This window comes from Colletotrichum graminicola, assembly GCF_000149035.1.
Source record: "Colletotrichum graminicola M1.001 genomic scaffold supercont1.39, whole genome shotgun sequence".
Taxonomy (NCBI): domain Eukaryota; kingdom Fungi; phylum Ascomycota; class Sordariomycetes; order Glomerellales; family Glomerellaceae; genus Colletotrichum; species Colletotrichum graminicola.
Genome location: NW_007361043.1, coordinates 82,456 through 105,774, shown reverse-complemented (window position 1 = coordinate 105,774; position 23,319 = coordinate 82,456). Strand labels below are relative to the sequence as shown.

General features: G+C 54.0%; 4 protein-coding genes across 4 annotated transcripts; 2 read left to right on the top strand and 2 right to left on the bottom strand.

Moving 5' to 3' along the window:
* Window positions 1–7,506: 7,506 nt before the first annotated feature.
* GLRG_08418 (RasGEF domain-containing protein) lies at window positions 7,507–11,414 on the top strand (the record flags this gene model as incomplete). The annotated part of the gene is made up of 4 exons (XM_008099103.1): window positions 7,507–8,361; window positions 8,436–10,736; window positions 10,794–11,010; window positions 11,086–11,414. The coding sequence occupies 4 exons, from the start codon at window positions 7,507–7,509 to the stop codon at window positions 11,412–11,414; spliced, it is 3,702 nt and encodes a 1,233-aa protein (XP_008097294.1).
* A 2,070-nt stretch (window positions 11,415–13,484) lies between these two features.
* Window positions 13,485–14,645, bottom strand: GLRG_08417 (uncharacterized protein; the record flags this gene model as incomplete). Its single annotated transcript, XM_008099102.1, has 3 exons — window positions 13,485–13,660; window positions 13,710–14,438; window positions 14,513–14,645. 3 exons carry the CDS (start codon window positions 14,643–14,645, stop codon window positions 13,485–13,487), a joined length of 1,038 nt encoding a protein of 345 aa, XP_008097293.1.
* A 2,300-nt stretch (window positions 14,646–16,945) lies between these two features.
* GLRG_08416 (uncharacterized protein) lies at window positions 16,946–18,242 on the top strand (the record flags this gene model as incomplete). Its single annotated transcript, XM_008099101.1, has 2 exons — window positions 16,946–18,079; window positions 18,147–18,242. The coding sequence occupies 2 exons, from the start codon at window positions 16,946–16,948 to the stop codon at window positions 18,240–18,242; spliced, it is 1,230 nt and encodes a 409-aa protein (XP_008097292.1).
* A 2,054-nt stretch (window positions 18,243–20,296) lies between these two features.
* On the bottom strand, window positions 20,297–22,690 carry GLRG_08415 (phosphoribosylamine-glycine ligase; the record flags this gene model as incomplete). The annotated part of the gene is made up of 1 exon (XM_008099100.1): window positions 20,297–22,690. One exon carries the CDS (start codon window positions 22,688–22,690, stop codon window positions 20,297–20,299), a length of 2,394 nt encoding a protein of 797 aa, XP_008097291.1.
* Between the last annotated feature and the right edge of the window lie 629 nt (window positions 22,691–23,319).

Here is a 23,319-nt window from a genome sequence, read left to right as displayed (position 1 = left end):
CAGCCTACCTTAGTACCTACCTAAGTGGGTAAGTAGCACATGTAGGTACCATGGCCAGATTCCCACCGGGACGCCCTCGCCTTGGCCAATGGGCAAATACCCCGTCACCCGGTCCCCAGGATAGGTATCTAAGATAGCTCCGGTACTCGGTCGATACGTGTCTTGCGAAGCTGCACTAACGCGCGTCGGTAAGTTGCATGCTAGTGGCCGTGGAAGCCTGTCACTTACGGCGGTGAGCAGAGGTATCCCTGTGTACCTCGTCTTCGCAAGTCCAGTTCGAGTACGCGACTGGTGGAAACGCACAGGGAGTCTGCTGGGAATCCCTTTCCCGGTCGGTTCCACACCCTCGACCCGCCGTTCCTCTCGCACCTGCCCGGCCTGGCACACGCGCTGGTGCTCACCCGCAGCAGCAGCAGCAGCAGCTCCTCCTCCTCCGCGTCTTTCTGTTGCACCTTCTGCTGGCGTTCGCAGCGCGGACATGGGCAAGTGGGTCTCCGGAGTGATGCAAGTGGCCGCCGGCGCGGTCATGTGGAGCCTCCTCATTTCCTACCATTGTCGCCTCGGGATTGGGGTCACATCGACGTGGGCCAAACGCGAAACTGGCATTTTCTCTCTTGCGCGCCGCGCCTGTTCGGCTGACCTGCGCCAATCACCGCTTAACAGGCGACACGCCACCAGACGCGACGAGCACGAACCCGCGACCGACAGCACGGCTGGCTGAGGAGATCCGCACCTGCCTCCCGTACGGGTACCTACTAAACTACCACTCTACTCTACCGCACCTGCATGACTGCTACCCGTCCGAGAGAGCGGGACGCTTTGCCAACAGGTCGGTGTCGCGGCGATGGATAGTGGACACTGACAATCTATACAAAAAAAAACATTTTAGGGAGTCGGCTACCTACTATTGCCTAGGATGCAACAGTTAATTATGCTTGCGCACGTTCTCAGACTCACAAGCGGTCTGAACCCAATTCCATTCGAGATGCGAAGTCGACCGCCAAAGCAACAGGCCACCCATCCAGGTGAGGCGGGTTTGCGGGTCGTCTCCCTAGTGTCGAGAGATCCCGTCTTTCATTACCTGTGCCTTCAGATTCCGTTCGCCAGTACGGATAGCACATCGAACATGAGACAACCGCTCGATCTGGAAGGAAAATAAAATAAAAATACAAAGCATGGTCTATGCGAACACGGGTCCAGGTGCTGGAAGGACGCCCAAGGTCGTTATCGCAAAATTGAACATGGGCAATGGACATGTGGAATGATCGAGGCGGCAAGCTCCAACACGCCCACTACGGATACGCTCCCGCGATCTTCGTCAAACGAGATGATGTCGACGTCGTCCTTGTCCTGATTCATGTGTGTCTTCGCAGTGGCGCGCCCCTCGTTCCCCTCCCCCTCCTTCGCCCATTCACACACACACACACACAAACACACACAAAAGGGGGAAGAGGGTGGGGGTTGCGCTGGTTCGGTCCTGAGTTCAGACTCCTACCTAACGTACTTGCTTTCTTTTTCCAAGCTCTGTACTTGCGAGATCTTGACGTTGTCTCTCGCATTCTAGCGTATCTCGTTCGGACGTGAAATTTTTTCAACCCTGCTTCTCCTATTACCCCTTGCGCTTGGCGGCAATTATGATGCGCTTGGGCAGTTTGCTTGCTATTTGTTATTTGCTTTTTTTTTTTCTTCTTTTTTTTTTTTTTGGCTCGCCATCGCAGCTTGCAGCGTACTGATGGACTCATTGATTGTCAGCCACCGACGTTGCCGCCTGAGCGTCTCATTGGGCATTGAGTGTTGGTGGCATACGTGGGATATTTGCATGGCATCCAGTCTGACTTGACTTGCATATCGAGATGCAGTTGGTGTCCAACGGATGTGTCACCAGCCAAAGAAAGAAAGAAAGAAAGGGGGAAAGGAAAACATGTGAGGCTGGTACCAGCGCAAAAATGCCACCATCCTTCTTTACCCACCCAGCCTCTGCTTGTCGTGTCGTCGGCTCCCTCTATGTTAGTGCGGCGCAGGATCTTTTACTTTTCATTTTATTTTATTTGACGGAATTCGACGGATACGGCTTCATCAATCCATCCAGGTTCCAGGCCCCCCACGACGAGACACCGGTACTTGGTCCGATGTACCTCTCATCCCCGTCGTCCCAAGTCCTCTTTGATTCATTCTCTTCTTTCTTTCTAACCGGAGAACAATGTAAACTATAAGCGGGCGGTACGTACCCGATGCCGTTTTGGCAGGCTCTAAGCGAGTTACACAATCTCTCCGTGGCTTCCATGACTGGATCCATTGCTTCCATTGCAATACCCCCATCACCTAAGTCGGTATGCTGGTAAACCACTGTAATTACCCACGCTTGAAGTCTCGAATTCTGAGGGATGTTGATTAACATTCCGATGGGGATGTCTCCAATCTCAAGAATCCAAACGCCCTCACCCATCCACTCTGATAATCTGGTAATATCCGTTTGGCCCTGCCATGCTCAATGCTTCGTCGGCTTCCCCTTTCGGCCTCGTCTTCTTTCACCCCCCCTGGCGCTGCTGCTAGGGAGCCTGTCCTTTCGTCACTTCAGAATCCGCCCCCCTCCGAGTTTTCCCCTCCCCCTCTTTGACGTCTAATTCGAACTCTCAACCACCGCGCCTTGCCCCTCCTCTTCCTCTCCCCCCTCTCTCACGTATTCGCTTTGACCCAGGTTTTGCTGTCAGGTATTGTTCGTTTGCGTGCTGCCGATGCTTGTTCCTAGACATTGCCCACTCACCCGTTCACTTGCTGGCACTTACACGGTCACCGCCCCCCAACCCCCTGTCGATGCCGTGACCTGGCGATTCCGGAGTCCCTGGACCATAGGAAAAGACCAGTGCAAACCCGCCAGGACCCTTACCACATGCATGACGGTAGAGGGGCATGGCATCACCGGTCGAGCACCGACGATGCGGTGAGTCCTTGCAAATGCGTCTTCACCTTGTCAGCCTTGAAGGACGAAATGTCGGAGTGGGGGCTCGAAATGGCGGGCAAACGGGCTAACTGTTGACATGCGCTTCGCTTGCTAGGATCTGGAGAGCGCACTGCGATACCGCCCACGCGCGAAGAGCCAACTTTACGCCGACTTGCTCCGATGCCACGTCTCTCTCCGCGCTGCCGACATCCTCCACCTGGTCCGCAGACATGTTGTCAGCCGCCGACTCGATGAAGCGGGAATGCAACCGAGCTCACCGATATGAATTCTGATCGTCAACCTAGCCGCCCATCGATACGCGTTCAACCCGATGCCCTACATCCTCCACCTTGATCGCTCACCTCTTTTCCAGTCCTGCAGCACCCGCCCATCAAGCATGATCACGATTGGGGGTACCCGCGTAGGGAAGCCAAACAATGTACCCCGGTCCGGCACTCCCTTTCTGTCGACCGCAACATGGGCCTTCTAGTGAGTTGGATTTCATACAGGGCCTAGAGACCGACTTGACCCAAGTCGGGATCCCGCTAATGACTTGCCAATTCATACGGGCGAATTCTGCGTCACTGTCGCAGTTGCTCTGGTTGGTTCGCTGTTGGGTCTTGTTCTCGATAAAGTCACGATGCAGGTCGTGGTCTGGACCCCTCTGTCTCACGCCTCTCCAAGGCGGTTCTGTTGCACAGGGAAGCAATCCATCAACTGCCGCTCCACGGCGATGCGCGCGCTCAGTCCTCAACCCTGACAAGGACTATGTGACCAAGGGGGAGAATGTGCTATTAGACAGAAGATAATAAAATAACAACCACCCTTCGGAAACCCTTCAGTATAGGTAGTGGGGCAGGCCAGCCACCGCTTAAGAGGCACCTCTACGTCTGGGCATGGAGCAGGGCCACCACGCCGCGGCACGGTTCCGGTTAACCGGTTCCCCGTTGGTAGCGTCTGTTTGGTCTCCGCTCACTGGGATAACTGCTGGAACCGATTTGGTGGATACGAGTGGGCTGGTCTAATTAATGGCATGTTCCAGGGTGCTTCAGATTTTCCAGACACCGGCAGGACTGGCCCCCCCCCCCCGGTCGTCCGCTGGTCCCGGACGCCCGCCCTGTCCCCGTCTCGCGCCTCGTGGAAACGACGGTATTGCGCAACGGAGTGGCAGTTGCCATGGGCAATCGTCAATGACAATCTGTGAGGCGAGCCGGCGGGAGTGGACACTCGAGACATGCAAGCTCTGACCGCCAACCCCGCGCCATATATGCTTTCAACAGAGCTGGCGGGCAAATCCTCACTTGAACGATCTCACTCCTCAAATAGTCTTCGTTCAGATCGGGCATCCTCGCGCAGCACTTCGTGGAATACTCGTTCAGTAACTATAACCGGCGAGGTGGTCGCCAACTTGAGCGTGAGGCTGAAGGCGATTAGCGGCTCACCCCTGACGATCATCGAACCGGCTCATGGACTAGTTATTGGAGAATCTCTGATAAGGCGCGTCCATCGCATCATGCCTTGCATCGTACGCATCCTGTCCTGCGCGATGAGGTAAGTTCGGCGTCTTTTTCCTTTCAATCCCAATCATTCCAATCCTTTTTCGCATCCTGCTCACTCAAGTTTACCGCTTACCTCGCTACATCCACCTGAGCGGCGACTTTCACACAGAAGAACAACACGTACCCTGCCTGATTTCAGACAGCTGGAGGGAGGCTCCAGGCCTGTGCTCGAACCCGCAGAGCGGTGCGCATTTCGTTTCTTGGTTTCGCAGCGTCCCCTCGGGACCGTTCTGAGATCCGTTCCGGACGGAGCAGCAGTGCATGGCAGGGTTGACCTCACTGTAGTTGCTGCGCAATACAGAGTACCTATCGCCCCAATCGCTACAAAAAGGCCTCCCTGGTCACGGCACGGAGCCTGTTCACTACGATGTGAACCAGGAGCGCCAACAAGATATGAGAACATTCGAGCCACGCCAAGCAAAGCAAAGGAAAATGAAACAAATCGCATCTTGTGCCAAGGCTGTCTCGGATGACCATCAGGCTTGATTGAACCGGCAACACCCACCGTGGCTCGACTATCAAGACGGACGCTGTATGGCTGAGGGTGCCACGCCCATTTGTACCCATACGCAACGGGGCTTTGGTTCGTTCCTCAGTCTCATGGCCCTTCAGGGAACTGATAGAATGCGAACACCACAGTGCAGGACTCTATCCAAGGTAGAGTCGTACATGATCCTGACGGACCGAAGCTGCAACGACGTGGCCTACTCCGGATTGGCAGCTGATGGTCAAGCCGTTGGAGAAGCGTACAGAGGTCAAACGATGGCCATCTCACCTCAGATAGGAGAAGTAAAACAGGGGCATCGATCAGCCAACGGAGTCGGGACACGCAGTTACAACCGAGGCTATCGATATTTCATGTCGGATCGGCTTCTCCGAGTTGGGCTCAACGTCTCAGGCACGCCAAAGGAGAGATTGTGCCTGAGCTTGAGGCAAAAGTCGGTCGAGTAAGCTACCTGTTTGTCTGGCTCTTTCGGTCAATTGGAAGACCTACCCAGAGAGCAGCAGAACTTGCTCGGATATTCTGAGAACGCGCAATCAGTACTTTCCAAGAAGCAAGCCGTGATGTTGTTCCTTGGATCCGGCACAGTGCGTAGAGAAGTCAAAAGTCGAAAAGGGTATTGGGGGCCTCATACGTTTGTGTCAACACAGTGTGATTCATCGGGTCCTACAAAGGTAGGTGTGGATTAGGTAGGTAGGTAGGTGTACTCTGTACATCATGTCTCTTAGTTTGGGTCGGATCCACATCGGTGTAAGATGGCCCTTGTACCTGCACCAGGCTGCTTCACAGTGTCAAGATTGACTCTTCTCTTGGGTTGTCGCATCTGCCCCCCTTTTAAGTACGTGGAAACGGCTTCTTGTCTTGGATGCATGCTGGAAATGGTGAGAGAGATGCTATCGGACAGACTGTAGAACTAACCGTAAGATTGCCGGATTGGTCTGCTTGCTCCTGCCGTTGAGGGTGTGGTAGAGTTCTTGATTGAATGTGACAAAGGAGGGGGAGGACAGCGACTCGACCCTCAAATATAGTGAGCGAGTATCCGTATACGGAGTAAGCTGCTCTATTACTAGGACGATAATGACACCCGACCGACCTGGCAAGCTGCCACACCACCAAGTAAAGTGAGCCATGAACCATACTCGCACACAGTGAGGATTTCCTACCTACCTATCTAGGTACGTAGGTCAGTAGATGGATGCCCAGGTACTTTACGCAGTAAACAGGTTCCTCGCCTTCATCGTCTGCACTTCTCACTTTCCAGTCGCGTTTCCTCAAGGAAAGGGGTGGATGGGGGGGGGGGGGGGGCTCGCCTGGCCAATGAGAGCTTAGTCAGAGTGCCAAAAGAGATTCGCTACAACGACACGGGCAGGCAGGGAGAGAGGCACAAGGAGAACAAATCCGCTGGGAGTGGTCCACTGTGCAGCACCCATCTTTTAGTGTAGTGCACCCACGAGTCCGAGCCCACCATCTCGTTTGTTAATAATCCCAGGTAGAGCTACCGCCTACTCCCGAGGTTCCCAAGGGAAGGCCCATACCAGCACTGGTCCCCCGAGGTATCTATGCCTCCATCACTATCAATCCACGATAGCTGCCTCAGCAGACTCGGCACCTGCAGTCCGAGGCCACAGGCCACCACTCTCAGCACAGCACAGCACCGCACCACAAGAGCCACCACGACCGCCAAGACAGCAACAGACGCCGACGATAGAAGACGCACCAGATAGCCAAGAGTAATCTTGTTCTTGTTCAACAGCTGAACGGCGCACACAGGGCTACGTCGACACAGATTCACCTACGGGAAGCCGGGGGAAAGAGGAAAGAAAAAGAACAAGGAGGAAAAGAGAGGAAGAGGCATTTACAGAGACCATCTGATACGCTCGCCCAGAGATCGCCTAGGCGACATTGGTCCTTCGGGGGGCGTTCCCTCATCAGGCGATCCTTCTCATCAATCCCCCCCTCCTGTCCGGTCACCGTCCCCGCTGCCCAGCGCACACGACGCGAGCAAAATACCTAGCGAATCGCCGCCCTTCACCCTCAACACGACTCTCTCTCTACCCGCCGACCACCCTCTCTCTCACCCCACCAGTCAGCGTCTTTCGTCGTGAGCCACTCGCTCGAATTCTTCAACGCGACAGCGACAGCGACGGCGACAATCACCAGCGTCAGCATCAGCGTCAGCCTGGGCGCCAAAAGAGCCACCTCCGCCGACCGTACGGCCGCGCCTGTTGCCAGACGGGACGAACGTCGCCCCCCGCAACTCGGAAGCCCATCGCCCCCTGCTCCAAATCTGCGACTCCTTGATTGTGGATTTCCGCAACCTCAGTAACTCGTCGCCCCGACCCCGACAACGCAGCTCTCTGGACCCTTCTCCCGAACCTCCCACGATTGACGGTCCTTTCCCTTGGCACCGGGCGAACTTGAAGAAACCAGAAGAGCAGAACCCTCACCCGGATCATGACTTGACCCTTTTCCCCTCCTTGGGTTATCAGCGCGACCGCCTCATCATGCTGATGACACAGACCGCAGTGCCGGCACTAGTTCAGGGTCAGAAAAACAACTACAATCTACGCAACCAGCCCTCGCGCGAAAACCTCAATCTCGAACACAACAACCAGTACTACCAGTCCCAACCGGCGTTGGATGAATCCAGCGTCGGCCACGCCTACTCACCCTACTCCCAGGCCATCACCTCCTCCTCGTCCGTGATGAACGGCATTGCGGGGACCGCCCCGCCAGGCACCATGTACGTCCGAGCTCTGTACGACTACGAGGCCGACGACCGCACGAGTCTTAGTTTTCACGAAGGCGATGTCATCCAAGTTATCACACAGCTCGAATCCGGCTGGTGGGACGGCGTTATCAACGGTGTGCGCGGCTGGTTTCCAAGCAACTACTGCCAAATTGTGACGAGTACCGACGAGATCCCCGACCAGGATCAGAACGGCGAACTCGACCACGTTGACGATGAGGAGGACAACCAAGAGGTTTACGATGAGCAGCTGGAGGATGATGACGAGTCGGAACTGGACGACCCCAACGGCCTGCCGCTCGAGGGCACAGATCTAGGCGACAAATCGAGGGCTGATTTTTGGATCCCGCAAGCAACCCCCGATGGTCGTCTCTTCTACTACAACATGATGACGGGCGACCGGAGCATGGAGCTACCCTTGGAGTCTCCTAGTTCGACCAACGAGACAGGGCCACGCAACAGGATGAACGTGAGCGTCCCGGAGAAGACGCGACCCCCTCCAGAGATGATGGCGAGGGGTTTGACACAAGACGAGGACGAAGATTCCGAAGCAAACTCCGCCTCCGAACTGGAGGGCGAGTCGCTGATGCTTGCCTCCCGCGGATCTCTGGTAAGACTGACATGCCTTGAACCTGGTGTTTCCCCAGAAACGTATTTGTGCTGACCGGTGCATGGCTATGGCAGCCTCGCAATCGTCGTTCTCGCGGCGAAATGCTCTCCCCTTCTACTTCGATGGACTCCATAAGCGGTACTGCGCAAGTTTCCAGGGGCAAGAATGAGGCGTATCTGAACCCGAACCTAGCACCCAGTGCCACACCCATGATTGCATCGGCTACTTCGTTCACCAGCACGTCATACAATACGCCGCCAACCAGCACCGTGCCCCGTTCTTTCTTCGACGACGGCTCCGCGCCGCCTTTGACATGGACGCGCCTGGTTTCCAACATGCGCCGGGCTGTGGATCGCTATCGCGATGCCATTACCAGCAACAACCGCTCTGAATATGTCGCACGCGCTGAGGACATTTCTGACCACCTTAGGCTACTTTTGGCTGCTGGGTCTGGCACAACTGACAACCATTCTGGCCAGCCCTCCATCATTTCGACGAACAAAGCTCTCTACCCTCACTTCAGGGACATGATGTCCAAATTTTCCAAGCTCGTGATTTCATCTCACATCGCTGCCGCAGACTGGCCCAATGCCGAGTCCGTACAGAAGTGTCTCCAGGAAGCTGACGGTGTCCTGCTCGGAGTTTTCAGCTACGTTGAGATTGCTCGGCAGCAACGAGGAGAGGAGATCCCCCGACTTTTCCCTGGGTTCGTCATAGGTAGTTCCACAGGAGGTAGTTGGCAGAACAACGGCCTCGGATCCCGCGATCCTATCACTGCGAACTTTTTAGAGGACGAGGAGGGCGTCGTCGAGCCCACGGCCATGCTGGACGGGAAGTTGCTCGAGAGGCTGGATGAGCTCAAGCGAATGCTTGTATTCAGCATAAGAGAACTGGACAAGAACTTGGTTGTGGCTGACAAGATCATCACACCTTTCAGGCACGAAATCATTGGCAACAACGTCTGCTCGGCCGGGGGCAAGGTTCTCGAGACCTTCAAGCCATGGTATGCTCTGATCGAGTCCATCGATCTCTCGTCTCTCGGAAACAGCTTTCAAACGCCTCAACTCGCGGATTTTGCCGCCAACAAGCAGAGTCTTTACGACAACATCTCAGACCTCGTGGTAGGCTGCCAAGCTGTAGCTGGGCCTTTGGCTGACGAGTGGGCCGAGGTGCGAGGCGAAGCTCTGGAAAACCGTCTCGAGTACGTCCGGCAATGCGCGAAGGCGCTCGAGATGAACTCGTCACACATTGGATTCTCGTTGCAACTATTGTCCGAACAAGTGCAGATTAATATGCAGCAACATGTCGAGTCTAGGCACAGGGACGACGTCATGCAGCGCGAACAGGTCCGCAGGGGAGACGCCATGTCGTATGACCGACCTCACCAACGTACTGAGTCACGGACAACTCCCACAGCGGTCCGTCCTCCTATGATCACTTCACAGTCATATACCGAAGGAGACAACACTGGAAACTTCCGAGGGGGCGATTACTCAAAAGTTAAGAAGATTTTGGGTGACGATCCGAACCCTCAGAGCAATGTTCCTCCGGTTGATGAGACGCCGGAGTTCCTCAAGTTGGATCACGAGCCAGATCTGGCGTGGGATAACAAGCTTACGCCGCCCATTGTCAAGGGTGGCACTTTGGAAGCTCTTGTGGAGCAGCTGACGCGCCACGACAAGTTGGATTCCAACTTTAACAACACGTTCCTTCTTACATACAGGTCTTTTACGACAGCCCAGGACCTGTTCAAGCTTCTCGTCAATCGCTTCGGCATTCAGCCCCCCGAAGGTCTATCTCAACAAGATTTCGAGGCATGGCGGGACAGGAAACAGAAGCTCATTCGCTTCCGCGTCGTCAACATTCTCAAGAGTTGGTTCGATAACTTCTGGATGGAAGAGCACAACGAGGAGTCGAAACAACTTATTCGGGACGTCTACACCTTTGCACGGGACACCGTCAAGTCTACAGAAACGCCCGGTTCCGCGCCCCTCATGTCAGTCCTGGATCAAAGGCTTAGTGGCCAGCAGGCCGGAGCCCGCCGCATGGTCCAGACTTTCAACCAAAACACGCCGTCGCCCATTATGCCCAAGAACATGAAAAAGCTCAAGTTCTTGGATATCGATGTCACGGAGTTCGCTCGTCAGCTTACGATCATCGAGTCGCGGTTATACGGGAAGATCAAACCCACCGAATGTCTTAACAAGACATGGCAGAAGAAGGTCGCCGATGGAGAGCCTGAACCAGCACCAAACGTCAAAGCGCTCATTTTGCACTCCAACCAGATGACGAACTGGGTGGCGGAGATGATTTTGGCGCAAATGGATGTGAAGAAGCGTGTTATCGTCATCAAGCACTTTGTCGCTGTCGCAGACGTAAGCAGTGCCCCGGAGCTTTCACGATGGTCCGAACCTTGTACTGACATTACACAGAAATGCCGGAGTCTCAACAACTTTTCTACACTTACGTCGATCATCTCAGCTCTAGGCACCGCGCCAATTGCCCGTTTGAAGAGAACCTGGGACCAAGTACCGCAACGGACGCAGGCTGTTTTAGAAACCATGCGGAAGCTCATGGCTAGTACAAAGAACTTTGGCGAGTACAGAGAAGCTTTGCATGTGGCGAACCCGCCATGCATTCCTTTCTTCGGTGCGCACCCTTTTCTCCCCTTTGGCTTCCATGCGAGGCAGGGCCAGAACAGTGTTAGCTGACATAGCCCTCTAGGTGTTTACCTCACCGACTTAACCTTCATCGAAGACGGAATTCCATCCATCATCAAAAAAACCAATCTTATCAACTTTGCTAAGCGGGCAAAGACGGCTGAAGTAATCCGTGATATCCAACAGTATCAGGCCGTCGGGTACTCGTTGCAACCAGTCCCAGAGCTGCAGGACTACATAATAAGCAATATGCAAGCCGCAGGAGACGTGCATGAGATGTACGACAAGAGCTTGCAAGTCGAGCCACGCGAGCGAGAAGATGAAAAGATCGTAAGGTACGTAACATTAAGAGATCGACCCGGAGCATTCGGCGGGGTTTCGTTTCGGGGTTAGAGACCGTCGCCTGGTTTACCCGCACATACATGAGCCCACCATCAGTTTTACTTTGTCGGAGGCAGCGCCATACTCTGCGCCCCCGAAACACACTTTATTGTTTACTTATGGCAACTCTTCTGCTTGAAACTGAGGACGTTGGCTTACTCTATTTGGTTTTGATACAGGGTTCTTGCCGAATCTGGTTTCCTTTGATCGGTCACTGCCGGAACGGAGAGGGACACACCTGCGACACACCTGCGCCTCGTCCATGCAGGGAACACAGTGTGGATGATCTGGCTGTTGCTGTCGGCGGGCGTCCCGCGCGTCGACGGGACTATCATGGCACGCGCAAGATGCACAAAATCACCAGGCCCACACCCTTCGAGCCGGCCCACCAGGATGGCTACGGCCTAGCTGATATATCAACTACCTGCTCAGTGCTTGCTGCCGCAGGGGTTGTGACCTACTTAGGCCCCGTGGTCACGGAGGAGCAATGTCGATGCGTGATACGAGCCAGTGAACGGGTCAACATACTCAGCATCGAAGATTATCTACTCCGTAACATGGAGGGAGGAGAACTGGCGGACGGGCACTATATCAGGAGATGGCGGACATTGATGGGTGATGAATCATGCAAGTATGACTCACAGGCTGTTGGGCTCGAACCCCAACAGCGTGCCCTTGCAATGGAGGAGGGGCGCTGGTGTATTCAAGGCCCAGCTCGGTAACGCATATTTGACCAAGCGCGGAAGGCCGATGACGGGAAACGGAAGGGGGCTGACGAGGTGGAAGGATAAACAACAAAACGAAAAAAAGAGAGCCCAAAGTGAAATGAAATCTTGGTGTAAAACGGGATTTTATTTTGTTTACTTTATTCATTCATCTGGGTTCCAAGCCATGCTGGGAGCGGTCATGTTGGAAAAGGGGTAGGAACCAACTCTTGTCTTGGCCAGTCAGCCCGTCAACGGCCGCCAAAGTCTTTTACTTTTACCCCTAGTCGTGCCGATATTTTTCAGACATCAGAGAAGCTCGAGTAAAATAGTTAATATGCCATTATTGGTGTAAGAAAATGGGCCCATGGATAATGTACTGCGATGTGCCTGCGTGTCTGTCTTCTTGTTTCTCCCCAGTGGGTTTTGCCGTTTTAGTATTATTATGTTTTATAATTTTATTATTATTGTTATTATTATTATTATTGTTGTTGTTATCATCATTATTTTGCTTGACTGCGCCGTAGATGCGCTGGCTAATATGGGCAGGCACAATCTCCTCCTATGCGAGACCGTATTAGAGCCGTGTGGGTAGGCGGGTGGGTTGGTGGTCGTATAGTAAGAGGGAATGGGGTGTCGGCCTTCGAGTGTGTCGTCTAGGTAGTCTGCTTTGGACACAGATGCAGTGGAGGGGTAAATACCCGGGTCCATCCTGTTCCACTACAAAAGCCTGGAGTGACGTATAGGCAAGTAAGAGGCTGGCCAGGATCATGATACTGACAAGACTGGGAGCGCCAGTCAGCGAGCGGCCCATTGTACACTAGCAACATTCACATCCCACCAGGGGCCATGACGTTATATGTTGAAAGGGTCACCGTTCGTGTGTGCGACTGTTGCCTTGCATTTAGGGAGGAGGGGCGGCACAGCCACCCACCCCTTATTGGCGCCAGCGTGCAGAGAGAGGTGTGGTATAGTGCTGGGGGAGCTGGAGGTGAAATTGGGATCGGGGTACGGCTAAGTCGAGAGTGGTTTCCAAACAAGTTTCCCACGCGAGCACAAGTGTGATGCGGGAAGGGTGGCAAATCGCCGCTTGTCCCGCAATGTGTATGTATTTGGAGGCACGAGAGAATGTCTGCGAAATGTTGCAGAGGGCAATCACGGCTGGCATGAGTATCTATAGCTCTCTCCGAAACATGCACGTCGTAATGGCTCACACGAAAACTCCAGGTACGCGTGACCTGACTACTGTTAAGTCTACAACCGTGGTTACCAAACATAATGAAGCAGCCATCATCAAAGCCACGTCGCGGCACTCGCACTACAATTACTGTTGGTATAATATGGAAATGTCCAAATGATCTTTGGCTGGATCAGGCTCCTAGTGGCGGTGAAGCTTGGCCTTAATCTTGTCCTTGAGGCTCTCCTTCTCCGTCTCGGTACCCGACTTGGGGCTGTGAGTGCGGACTTCGCTGGTCTTGTCGCTTGTCTTGTCACTGCTAGACTTACCGTCAGCCTTGGCAGCGGCGTGAGCAGGGTCCTTCTCGTCTAGGAGGCCTGTAGAGGAATGTGTTAGCTGGGGTTGAAAAGTATCGTCATGGGAAACACTTGCGATCTGCCTCGCGGCCGGCGCCAGGCTTGGTTGCATCAAAGTCACCGCCATCAACAGCCAGGCCAGAGCTCTTGACATATTTTTCACCCGTGCCCTCGCCGTGGCTAGGCTCCCTAGGGTCATTTTCGTTCTTGTCCTCGATACCTGATGTCGAGTCACCCTTCACCAGACCGCCCTTGGCCGAGTCCTTGGCATTGCCGGCGTCACCTCCGCGCTCCTTGGCAACGATCTCCAAAGGCTTCGGACCCGGGCCGTCGAGCTTGTCACCTCCGGCAATGGGTCCGGAGGATTTGTTGCTGACGTCTTGGCCCTTGGGTGCAGGGTCGGTGGCCGGATCGGCAGGTTCGCGTGTGTCGGTCTTGCCAGAGGCGCTATCGGCCGGAGGCACCTCGCTGGGAGAAGTTTTGCTCAACTCGGGTTTGCCGATGTCTTGGTGCTTGGAAGAGTCCCCAGTCGTAGATGACTTGTTGGGTGTGATGACTTCCGTAGCGCGAGACCTGTCTGGCAGCGTGTTTTCCGTAGGAGGGTTCGACTTGTGTGTTGACGAATCGTCCGTTGTAGAGGTTCCAGTTGGCTCAGTTGAGGCAGTGCTTGTGTTGGGAGTAGAGGTCGTGGTAACGCCCGTAGTTGCAGAGGGCTCAGAGGTCACCGCTGGCCCAGTCGTGCCAGAGGCGTTATTGGCGTCTGCTATGTTGGCCTTCTTCTCCTTAATCAGAGGGTCTTCTTCACTCAATGTCAGAAACTTGGCTTTGGGAGCTAGGCGGTTTGCAAGCCGCAACACTTCCACTTTCACATACCAATGTTGCCAGCATCATATGGTTCGCCCTGGTTGGTGTTTCCCTTGACACCAGAAACAGGCTCCTGATTGGCTTCGTTCGTACCCCAAATGGCCTTGTTTGCCGCGTTGGCGATAGTAGTTATGGTCTCCATATCGGTCGCGATTTGGCTGAGAGAGTGTCCTATATGGCTTCTTGTTCTACCGTGTCAACTATTTGGGATGTTGTGTGCAGTAAAGTACTTGGGTCTGGGACGGGTGGCCGTGCTATCGGGTTATTGTATGTTGGGTCTACGTGGGAAACGGAAGTTCTTCAAGGGAGGGGTGAGGATGCCAAAGAGGATTCTTATAGCAAGTGTAGCCAGTCTTGAGTAGGTCTGACGTCTGTAGGGTCTCGCGAGACTTTCCACCTCCGCCTTCCTGGAGAACGCACCCGAACGGCACAGCATGGTGGGTATAGCGGCAGCAGGCTTCCCCTCCTAGAACAAGCGAGGACGTGGACCAGCATTCGCTCTCGGCCGGGACGGGTACGACGGCTCAAGGGAGAACAAAAGATATCTTGGCCACCATTGTCCAACTTGCCTCGCCTTCCCGAACTCGCTGGGGCACACGTATGTCTGCTAGCCAATGGATCGTGAGAGTGACGAGAGAGGGAAGGGCCATCCAGGCGGCAGCTAGGTATCTTGGTTCCTAGCAGCAACTCTTGCGCTATCCATGTCCTCTGTGCTCGCCCGTACGTAAGAGTTGAGGGAAGGGTAGCTTGTGCAAGGCAAAAGCAAGGCAAAATGACCAATCGCAAGCAGGCAGTTGGTAGGTGGGCAGAAGCAAAGCTTGCCCATCTCCCCTGTCGCATTGGTGGATGGACGTCCGGCGCAGAGAACTAGTGTAGATGAGATCACGTCAAAGCTGGTGCAAACGGGACGGGCTGCGATGGCTCTCGATGTGGCACATTACACGGAAGGCCAGCCAACGACCAGGCTAGTGCTCTCGTCTCGTGTCGCACAGTTCGTCATATTGTCCACCAAGCCGCCAAGAAACCTTGCAGCAGTGCAGAAGTGCATGGGCGGGATCGGTCGATCGGCAGTTGCGAAAGTGGGCGAGTCTAGGTCTGGGGAGGGGATGCACATGACTATGACGTTGAGCGTAGCTAAGAAGGGTGCTTCGACGGAACAGGCCGGCCGAAAGAGGATGGTGCAGGCAGGTTGGACAGAACGAGCTGCTACCAAGTACTGATTACGTCACCAGTCATTTCTTTGAGGTTGCCTTCGTGGTCTCGACCTTTGGAGGGGAACCGTTTACTAGGACTGGCACAATTTGTCGCCAGAGCAGAGAGGATCTAAAGCCAGCCCGCCGCTGCCCTGCAGTCATTTTGTCAGCGAACTGACACAAGTACGGATATGAGGAAATGATTTGACTGACCCTAGAACATGTACCTGTAGATACGATACCAGCCTTGTAAACAACTAACCCACTGTTTGTAGGCTAGTTTATGAACCCGCAGGCTGCCCTGAGCTTTCTTTGAGCTTGGCTTTCATACTTGTTCTTCAAAAGATTCACTATTTCATCCATGCAACCATGGTCGTAGTGCCGTGCAGGGACGCTACTGGCGTCTGGCTCCTCTCCTCGGCTGCAAGCCAAGTCGGAATACTGGTAGCGAAAAGCCAAGATGAACATTGTCCAAAAGACCCACGACCCCCTCCCTTCCTTGGCCATCATTCGTTTGACTGGGTAATTGAGGACAGGGAGACTTGACTCCACGTCAGGCGTGTGGAGGAATATTCCACCCATGAGATTCACAGCACTCTCGGCCGCCAGTCCCGAAAGCCTGGGTTACAGCGCCATCGAGTTTCTCATCACGTGTGTGGCTTGCCTACCTACCTGTATGTATCTACACGTACTTGGATGGTGGGGCCGCTTTGCGGTCTTTGGGCGGGTGTGGACCTGCCATCGCTTCGGAATGTCCCTCGTGCAGCCATTAGTGAAAACAGTTGGTCTGGCAGTTTGGACTCTGACTTGTTGAGATGGGTGAGGTAAGCCCGAAGGCAGTCACGCTGACACTGCGCCGCCCAGTGGGCCGGGGCATACGCGTCTTTAACCTGCGCTCTCAGACGCGATCGTACTCGTGAAGTTCTTATCTTGCCGTATCGGCACCTTTGCCAACAACTGTGTTGCAATTTCGAGCATCTCAGTTCATGGACCGAAACGCGTTGCTTCGCCCTTGCTGTCGTGTGCGGTGATTCTTCGCGTATTCTGGTTTGCGGCATCCTATTATCAACCACCGAAACGACGATGATGCTGCTTTCTGCTCTCCCCGTTTTCTTCCTGCTGGCCGAGGCCGCCGTTTTCTTCGAGAGGTTCTCAAAGTCCAACGGATGGCCTACAGGCCAGCAGGTTCTTGCCTCTCCAAGGAAAGGCATGTTCCCGAACAACGAGAAAAGAAAACTCCTGTAGTCTAATGAGGCTTCTCGCAGTTCTCACACCGGGCTCGTCCCAATATGTGTATACCGATGGTCAGCGACGCCCGCAACGTTCGGTAGGGTTTGTTGCTTTTGGCGATTCTTATAGTGCTGGCATCGGCACCGGTGTTGATGGGGTCGAAGACGACTGTCGACTCGGCTCCCACGCACATCCAGTCCTGATCTTCACTGACCTCGCCGAGAGCCAGGGGGCGAGCGCGACAACATTTCAGTTCCTGTCTTGTACCGGTTCAACCACTGGTAATGTCCTGTCTGGCGGCGAGCGCAGTCAGATTGATAGCTTCAACACATCTATCAATGCCGATTTCGCCATTCTTTCTATTGGGGGCAACGACCTTGGTTTCTTCCGCGTTATGAATGCCTGTATATTTCGTTTCTATAGTTTCTACTCGGGAACATGTGAGACGGCTTTGCAGTATGTGGCCGATCAGATCGAGAGTCCTGAGTTTGAGCACCGGTTAGCGATGGTCATCATGGAGATACTGGACAAGATTCAGTGGGAAAAACGACCATGGTTTGTCGTTACTGTTACCGGCTATGCTCGGTTTTTCAGTGTTGAGACTGACGAATGCGACAACTGCACCCTGGGTGTCTGGTGGCAAGGGCCGAAGCTCAAGAGGGATCTTCGCCAGCGGATGAACGATATGGTGGTGGCAGTCAATGACAAGCTAAAGCGATCCATTGACGCCGTCAACTCGAGGTACTCGACCCCAAAGGTATTATTCGTTGATTATGACGCTCGGTTTGAAGGGCATCGTTTCTGCGAGCCCAACGTAACAGAACCCGCGTACGATAGGACCGAAACCTGGTTTTTCCTCGTCGGAGGCAAAGACAACAACCCGAACGTAACGGACCCGACGCCAGCCCCCAACAGCACGAGCATCAAGGTTGATGCTGGGCGCGCTCGCACCCTGTCGCCGCTGTCGCCGCTCGTCGACCCGGACACATGCTTGGACTCAGCTGAGAGATCGGGAGACTGGGGCTTGCTGGCCCTGTGTTACATGGCCAGGGCCAAACGAGATGATCCTTCGCTGCGGTTTGCTCATGAGGATGTCATGATCCAGGATTCCATGTGGTATGTTCCGACATACTACGGGAAGACTTTTCACCCAGTAAGATTCTCCCTCTTCTTGGTAACTGACGTCTAGTCTCCGAAGCCTTTCGTTGACCACTTTGCAGAGGAGTCTCGGCCACGAGGCCGTCAAAGACGAAGTCTATAGGACCTGGTCCAGCCTAGATATAGCTGCGTGGCTCATGCCTGCAAGCAGCCGCTAACGAACAGTCGCCTGTGGGATATAGGTAACTGGCAGATATATTCTGGCACTCGATATGCCCAATATTCGTGAATACGTCACGGTCTTCCCACAGTGCACTAAGCAAAATCTGTCTCCAGACCAAAAATGTATACATTGCGGTGCGCAGTCAATCAATAACCATTACGCTGTCGTAATTCTACCCTCGGTAGATTTCGCGCCGGGTCCTTCGTTGGATAGGGGCACTAGAGATACAGCGCCATGCCTGCCTTACCTATCGCGAGTCGGAGATATTTGGGGTTCCGGATCGCGAGTTGCACCGAAGATCCGTTCGCATGCTCCAGACGACCGGGGCTCTCTGTATTTGCAGGCCAGAGTGGTTCCGGTGCCTCTTCGGGCAGGCGGTGCATGTGTTTGGCGGGATCGCCCCATTCCCATTGGCTCGGAGAATCTCTCGGAAAGACCGTCTTCGGACTTCTGTGTACGCCAGCTCTTTACAGACGAAATGACCGATCAACTGCAATAAGTTGGAATGAGCTCTGATCACTAATGGGATAATATGGATCTACGGATACGCTCCGCCAGCTAAAATGACAGTTGCAGACGAAAATAGTCCTAGGATCGTGAGGTGTTATTTCGCTTCAGGCATTGTCTTCTTTGTCCCCTGCCCCTGCCTCAACGAGATACCCCGACGCTGCCACGCTGATCCCTGCCCCTTCCTCACGTTCCTTGCGGGCTGTCAGCATCGGTCAATTGCCATTTCTAGGCACCCATCGGGGTTGGTTCAGAGCTGAGGGGCTCTTTTTAGCATTATTAATCCGATGAACACCATGGCGTGATGAGGAGCAAGACCAACCGAAGGATCTGCGCGAATGTGATGCTGTTGAGTACAGATATATGTAAGTCGTGGCCAAGGAAAAGTTGTTGCTTTGGACTACCTTGGAATCAATGACAGCCATCGTGTCCAAACTCGGACTTTTCAGTGTGCAGTGTGGGGGTATTGAAGAGGCCACAGAAAGCAGCATGGATTTCGATGCCAGTGCGGTCCGGTGCATGTGATGATTGTGAAGACTGTTGACTATGCAGTATACAGATATTCCAGGGGGGCAAAGTGCTGGACCGATTTAGACCACAGCGTGCAGAGGAAATGAGAATATACGATTACATGCCCACTAGTTGAAAAAGAAAGGGGTCATGTGTCGCCCATACCTCCACGGCGGGCTGTGGACTTGACACTCTCCAAGCTTGAGTTGAGTGTGTTTGTTTCGTGAGTTTGACAAGGCTCTCACGAGTAGGGCACAATATTGCTGCACAAGGAGAGTCGGGGTACATGTACCAAAACCACTAGGAGCTGGGATCGGGACGGGGGCATTTCCGTCGATTGGGGCACGGGGGAGTCTGATGGCCCTGGCGGCTGGAACAATTACCCCCTGTCAGGATAAGCCCTGCTGCTGGGCCCCTACATATCCGTAATACCTAGGGCCAGATACTCAGAGCTACGAGTGCGATACCGTCGTATATGTATACCGTACCTGGTTTGTATCATTGCCGTTGATGTCGTTGATATGGTTATTGTGATATTGGAACGTACTGTACGCTTCTTCCTCTACTCTACTCGGCAGCTCTACATCTAAATTGATCATTCTGATGAACACTGTGCCCCCATCTAACCATGTTGCACGCTGCAGCATATGCATACTATACGATATGACACTAGTGCCTGCTGGCAAACCCCACGCCAAAAGCTGTGGCATTGGTCGGGTCGGAAAGCTGCTTCGCTACTGCAGCCATTCCGATGCGCACGCGGATTGTATGGCACATGAGTACTGGCAGCTTCCGAGAGAGGGGGGGGGGGGGGGGGGGGTCCGAAAACCTGGTCTGTCAACTATTGAAAAGCTGTCAGGCGCAACTATCAGCCAGCAGTTGTTGGGTTAGCCTCGTTCGGTAGTAAAGACCATAAAAAGAATGGATGGACGTGAAGTGCAATCATGTGGTATTTACCCTCATCTTTCTTTTGTCTAACGCCCATCCCTGGTTTTTCCTTTTCCATCCTGTCCTTCCCATGTACGGTACCACTTAAGCCCAGCTATCCAGGTTAAGCACCCTGCAATGCGGCTCACCGCCAGCACGTGGCACAAGCTGTCCTAGCAGGAAAACCTTCTCTCCGGCTGCCTCCAGGGCGGCAACGGCATCCTTGGCATGGGCCACATCAACTGCAGCCACCATTCCAATGCCTGTGTTGAAAGTGCGAACCATCTGGTAGGGCTCGACATTGCCGCTCATTTTCAGCCATCTGAAGACAGCAGGCATCTCCCACGCCGTCAAGTCAATCTCAGCAGCAAGGTGCTCTGGCAACATGCGGGGAACATTGTCAATAAGACCCCCTCCCGTAATGTGTGCCAACCCCTTGACAAGACGAGCTTCAATGACACCGCGCAAACTCTTGACATAGATTCTGGTAGGAGTCAATAGGCTCTCGCCCACAGTCTTGTCAGCATCCCATGGAGCTGCGTCGGTATATGCTAGACCTTCCCGTTCCAGAATGCGGCGGACCAAAGAGAAGCCATTTGAGTGAACGCCACTGGAGGCCAAACCGAGTAGTATGTCACCAGCAACCATGTCGCTCTGGCGTGGCAGTCTCTGGCTATTCACCATGACACCAAACGCGCAGCCAGCCGCATCGTAGTCGTCCTTCTGGTACATGCCAGGCATCTCAGCTGTCTCACCACCAACAAGGGTGCATCCAGCGTCAATGCAGCCTGCAGCAACACCTTCAACAAAGGACGCAGCAGTGCTCAGATCCAGCTTGCTGCATCCATAGTAGTCTAGAAACATCAAGGGCCGGGCGCCTTGGACAACAAGATCGTTAACGTTCATGGCAACCAAGTCAATGCCCACAGTATCATGCTTCTGCATTTTCTGTGCGATCATTAGCTTGGTACCCACGCCATCGATGGCGCCAACCACAACAGGGAGCTCGCCGTTGTCCAGCTGAAGACCACACTTGGCCAAGTCCATCTCGCCACCAAAGCCTCCAATTTCAGCATCAGCACCCGGCTGTTTGGTAGCACGCACTGCTTTCTTAATGCGCTCAACAAATTCGTTGCCTGCGTCAACACTGACACCTGCCCCAGCATATGTCAGAGCCTCCTTGTCCTGGCGTGAACGGAATGCACGGTGGGCAATGTCCTTGCGATAGTACATCTTATCGAAGTCGATGAGCGTAACGCCTTGCTCGTAGGCCTTCTTTACAGCAGCCTCAAGGGTATCAGCAGTGGCATTGACAGCAATGACACGACCGCCTGATGTCTGTAGCCGACCCTCGGGCGACAGATTGGTGCCTGCATGGAAAATGGTGATGTCTGGAGATGTCGGCTGGCCAACCACCATAGGCGTACCCTTGGCATACGAACCAGGGTAGCCACCAGCAGCCACCACAACAGTGGCACTGTACTTGTTTTCGACCTTAATATTGACGCAGTCAAGACGGGCCTCATGAGCCGTACAAGCCAGCATAATCTCAGCAAGATCCGTCTCAGCAGAGAGGAGGGGTAGGACTGTCTGCGTCTCAGGGTCGCCAAATCTGACATTGTACTCGAGAACCTTAGGGCCCTGGCTGGTAATCATGAGTCCAGTGAACAGGACGCCGCGGAAGGGGTAGCCCGACTTTCGCATGCCGGCAATAGTAGGCTGAACAACCTCATCCTCGATCTTGCGAATCAGTTCCTTGGTGGCAATGGTTGTCGGAGCGTAGCAACCCATGCCTCCTGTGTTGGGACCTTGGTCGCCGTCCCCAATGCGCTTATGATCCTGGGCGGGAGGAAGAGACAAAGTGTGGGTGCCATCGCTGAAAGTCAGGATGCTCAGCTCGTCACCTGCAAGAAACTCTTCAATGACAACCTCGTCGCCGGCAGAACCAAAAGCCTTGTCCACCATTATCTGTTTGAGCGCGTCTTTGGCCTCTTCCTTGGTAGTAGGGATGATAACACCCTTGCCGGCTGCGAGGCCAGTAGCTTTGATGACGACGTCATGGGATACACTGTCAACGTAGGCCACAGCCTGCTTGTAGTCGGAGAAATTTTCGTATGCGGCGGTTGGGATGTTGTACTTCTTCATGAAATCTTTGGAGAAAGTCTTGCTCCCCTCCATCTGGGCGGCTTCCTTGGAGGGCCCAAAGCACGGGATAGCGGCAGCGCGGAAATAGGCCTCGACGCCGTCGACGAGCGGGGCCTCAGGGCCGGGAACGACGAGAGTCACGGACTTGGACTTAGCGAACTGTACGAGGGCGGGGTAGTCATTGGCGGCGACATCGGTTATATTGGTGGTCTTGGGGCAGGTCGCGGTGCCTCCATTACCAGGAACAGCAAAAATAGATTCGACTAGAGGTGACTGGCTGAGCTTCCAGGCGAGGGCATGCTCTCGGCCGCCGTTGCCAATGAGCAGAATGCGCACACTGCCGGCCAAAGTCATAGTGACGGATGGAGGGCGACGGTGGTTAACTACAATTGAGTGATCAGCCAAAGTCTGTATACACGACACGATGAAGAAGAAAAAGCAGGCTGAGTTGGAGTCTACAAACATGTGCTGCTTGGCTGACTGATTGACTCACTTAGGGACAACGAGCCTAATCGGCAGGTAACGACGCCAGGAAACGGATGCGATGAATCGGGAGGAGGAGGAAGCGGAAGGAGGGGGAAGGAGAAGGATTGAGAGAAGTCGTCGATTTGGCCTTGACCCCACTCAGCAGTAAGGAAAAGTTTGTTTGCTGAACCTCGATGACTAGGTATTTTTTTGTTTTTGGTCAAGATGATCGCCCAGCCCCACCTTTCTATGGAGTACCGACTGGGTAGCATTGTGCAATCGCATTCATGACCAAGCGCGGCACGTCAAGACGCGGAGCAAACATGTCTCGACAACCAAGCAAAGAAACGTAGGCAGACTGACTACCTACCTGGTTCAACAGTGAAAAGGATGCAAGGAGACGGCAATTTTGGTCTCGGGCATAGTTACTTGGCTATCAATTGGCCTCTAATTAGCTGCTTGAATGTTTTGGGGTAAAGCATATCTAGGTACATATGTTACCAACCAGCGGGAGCGTC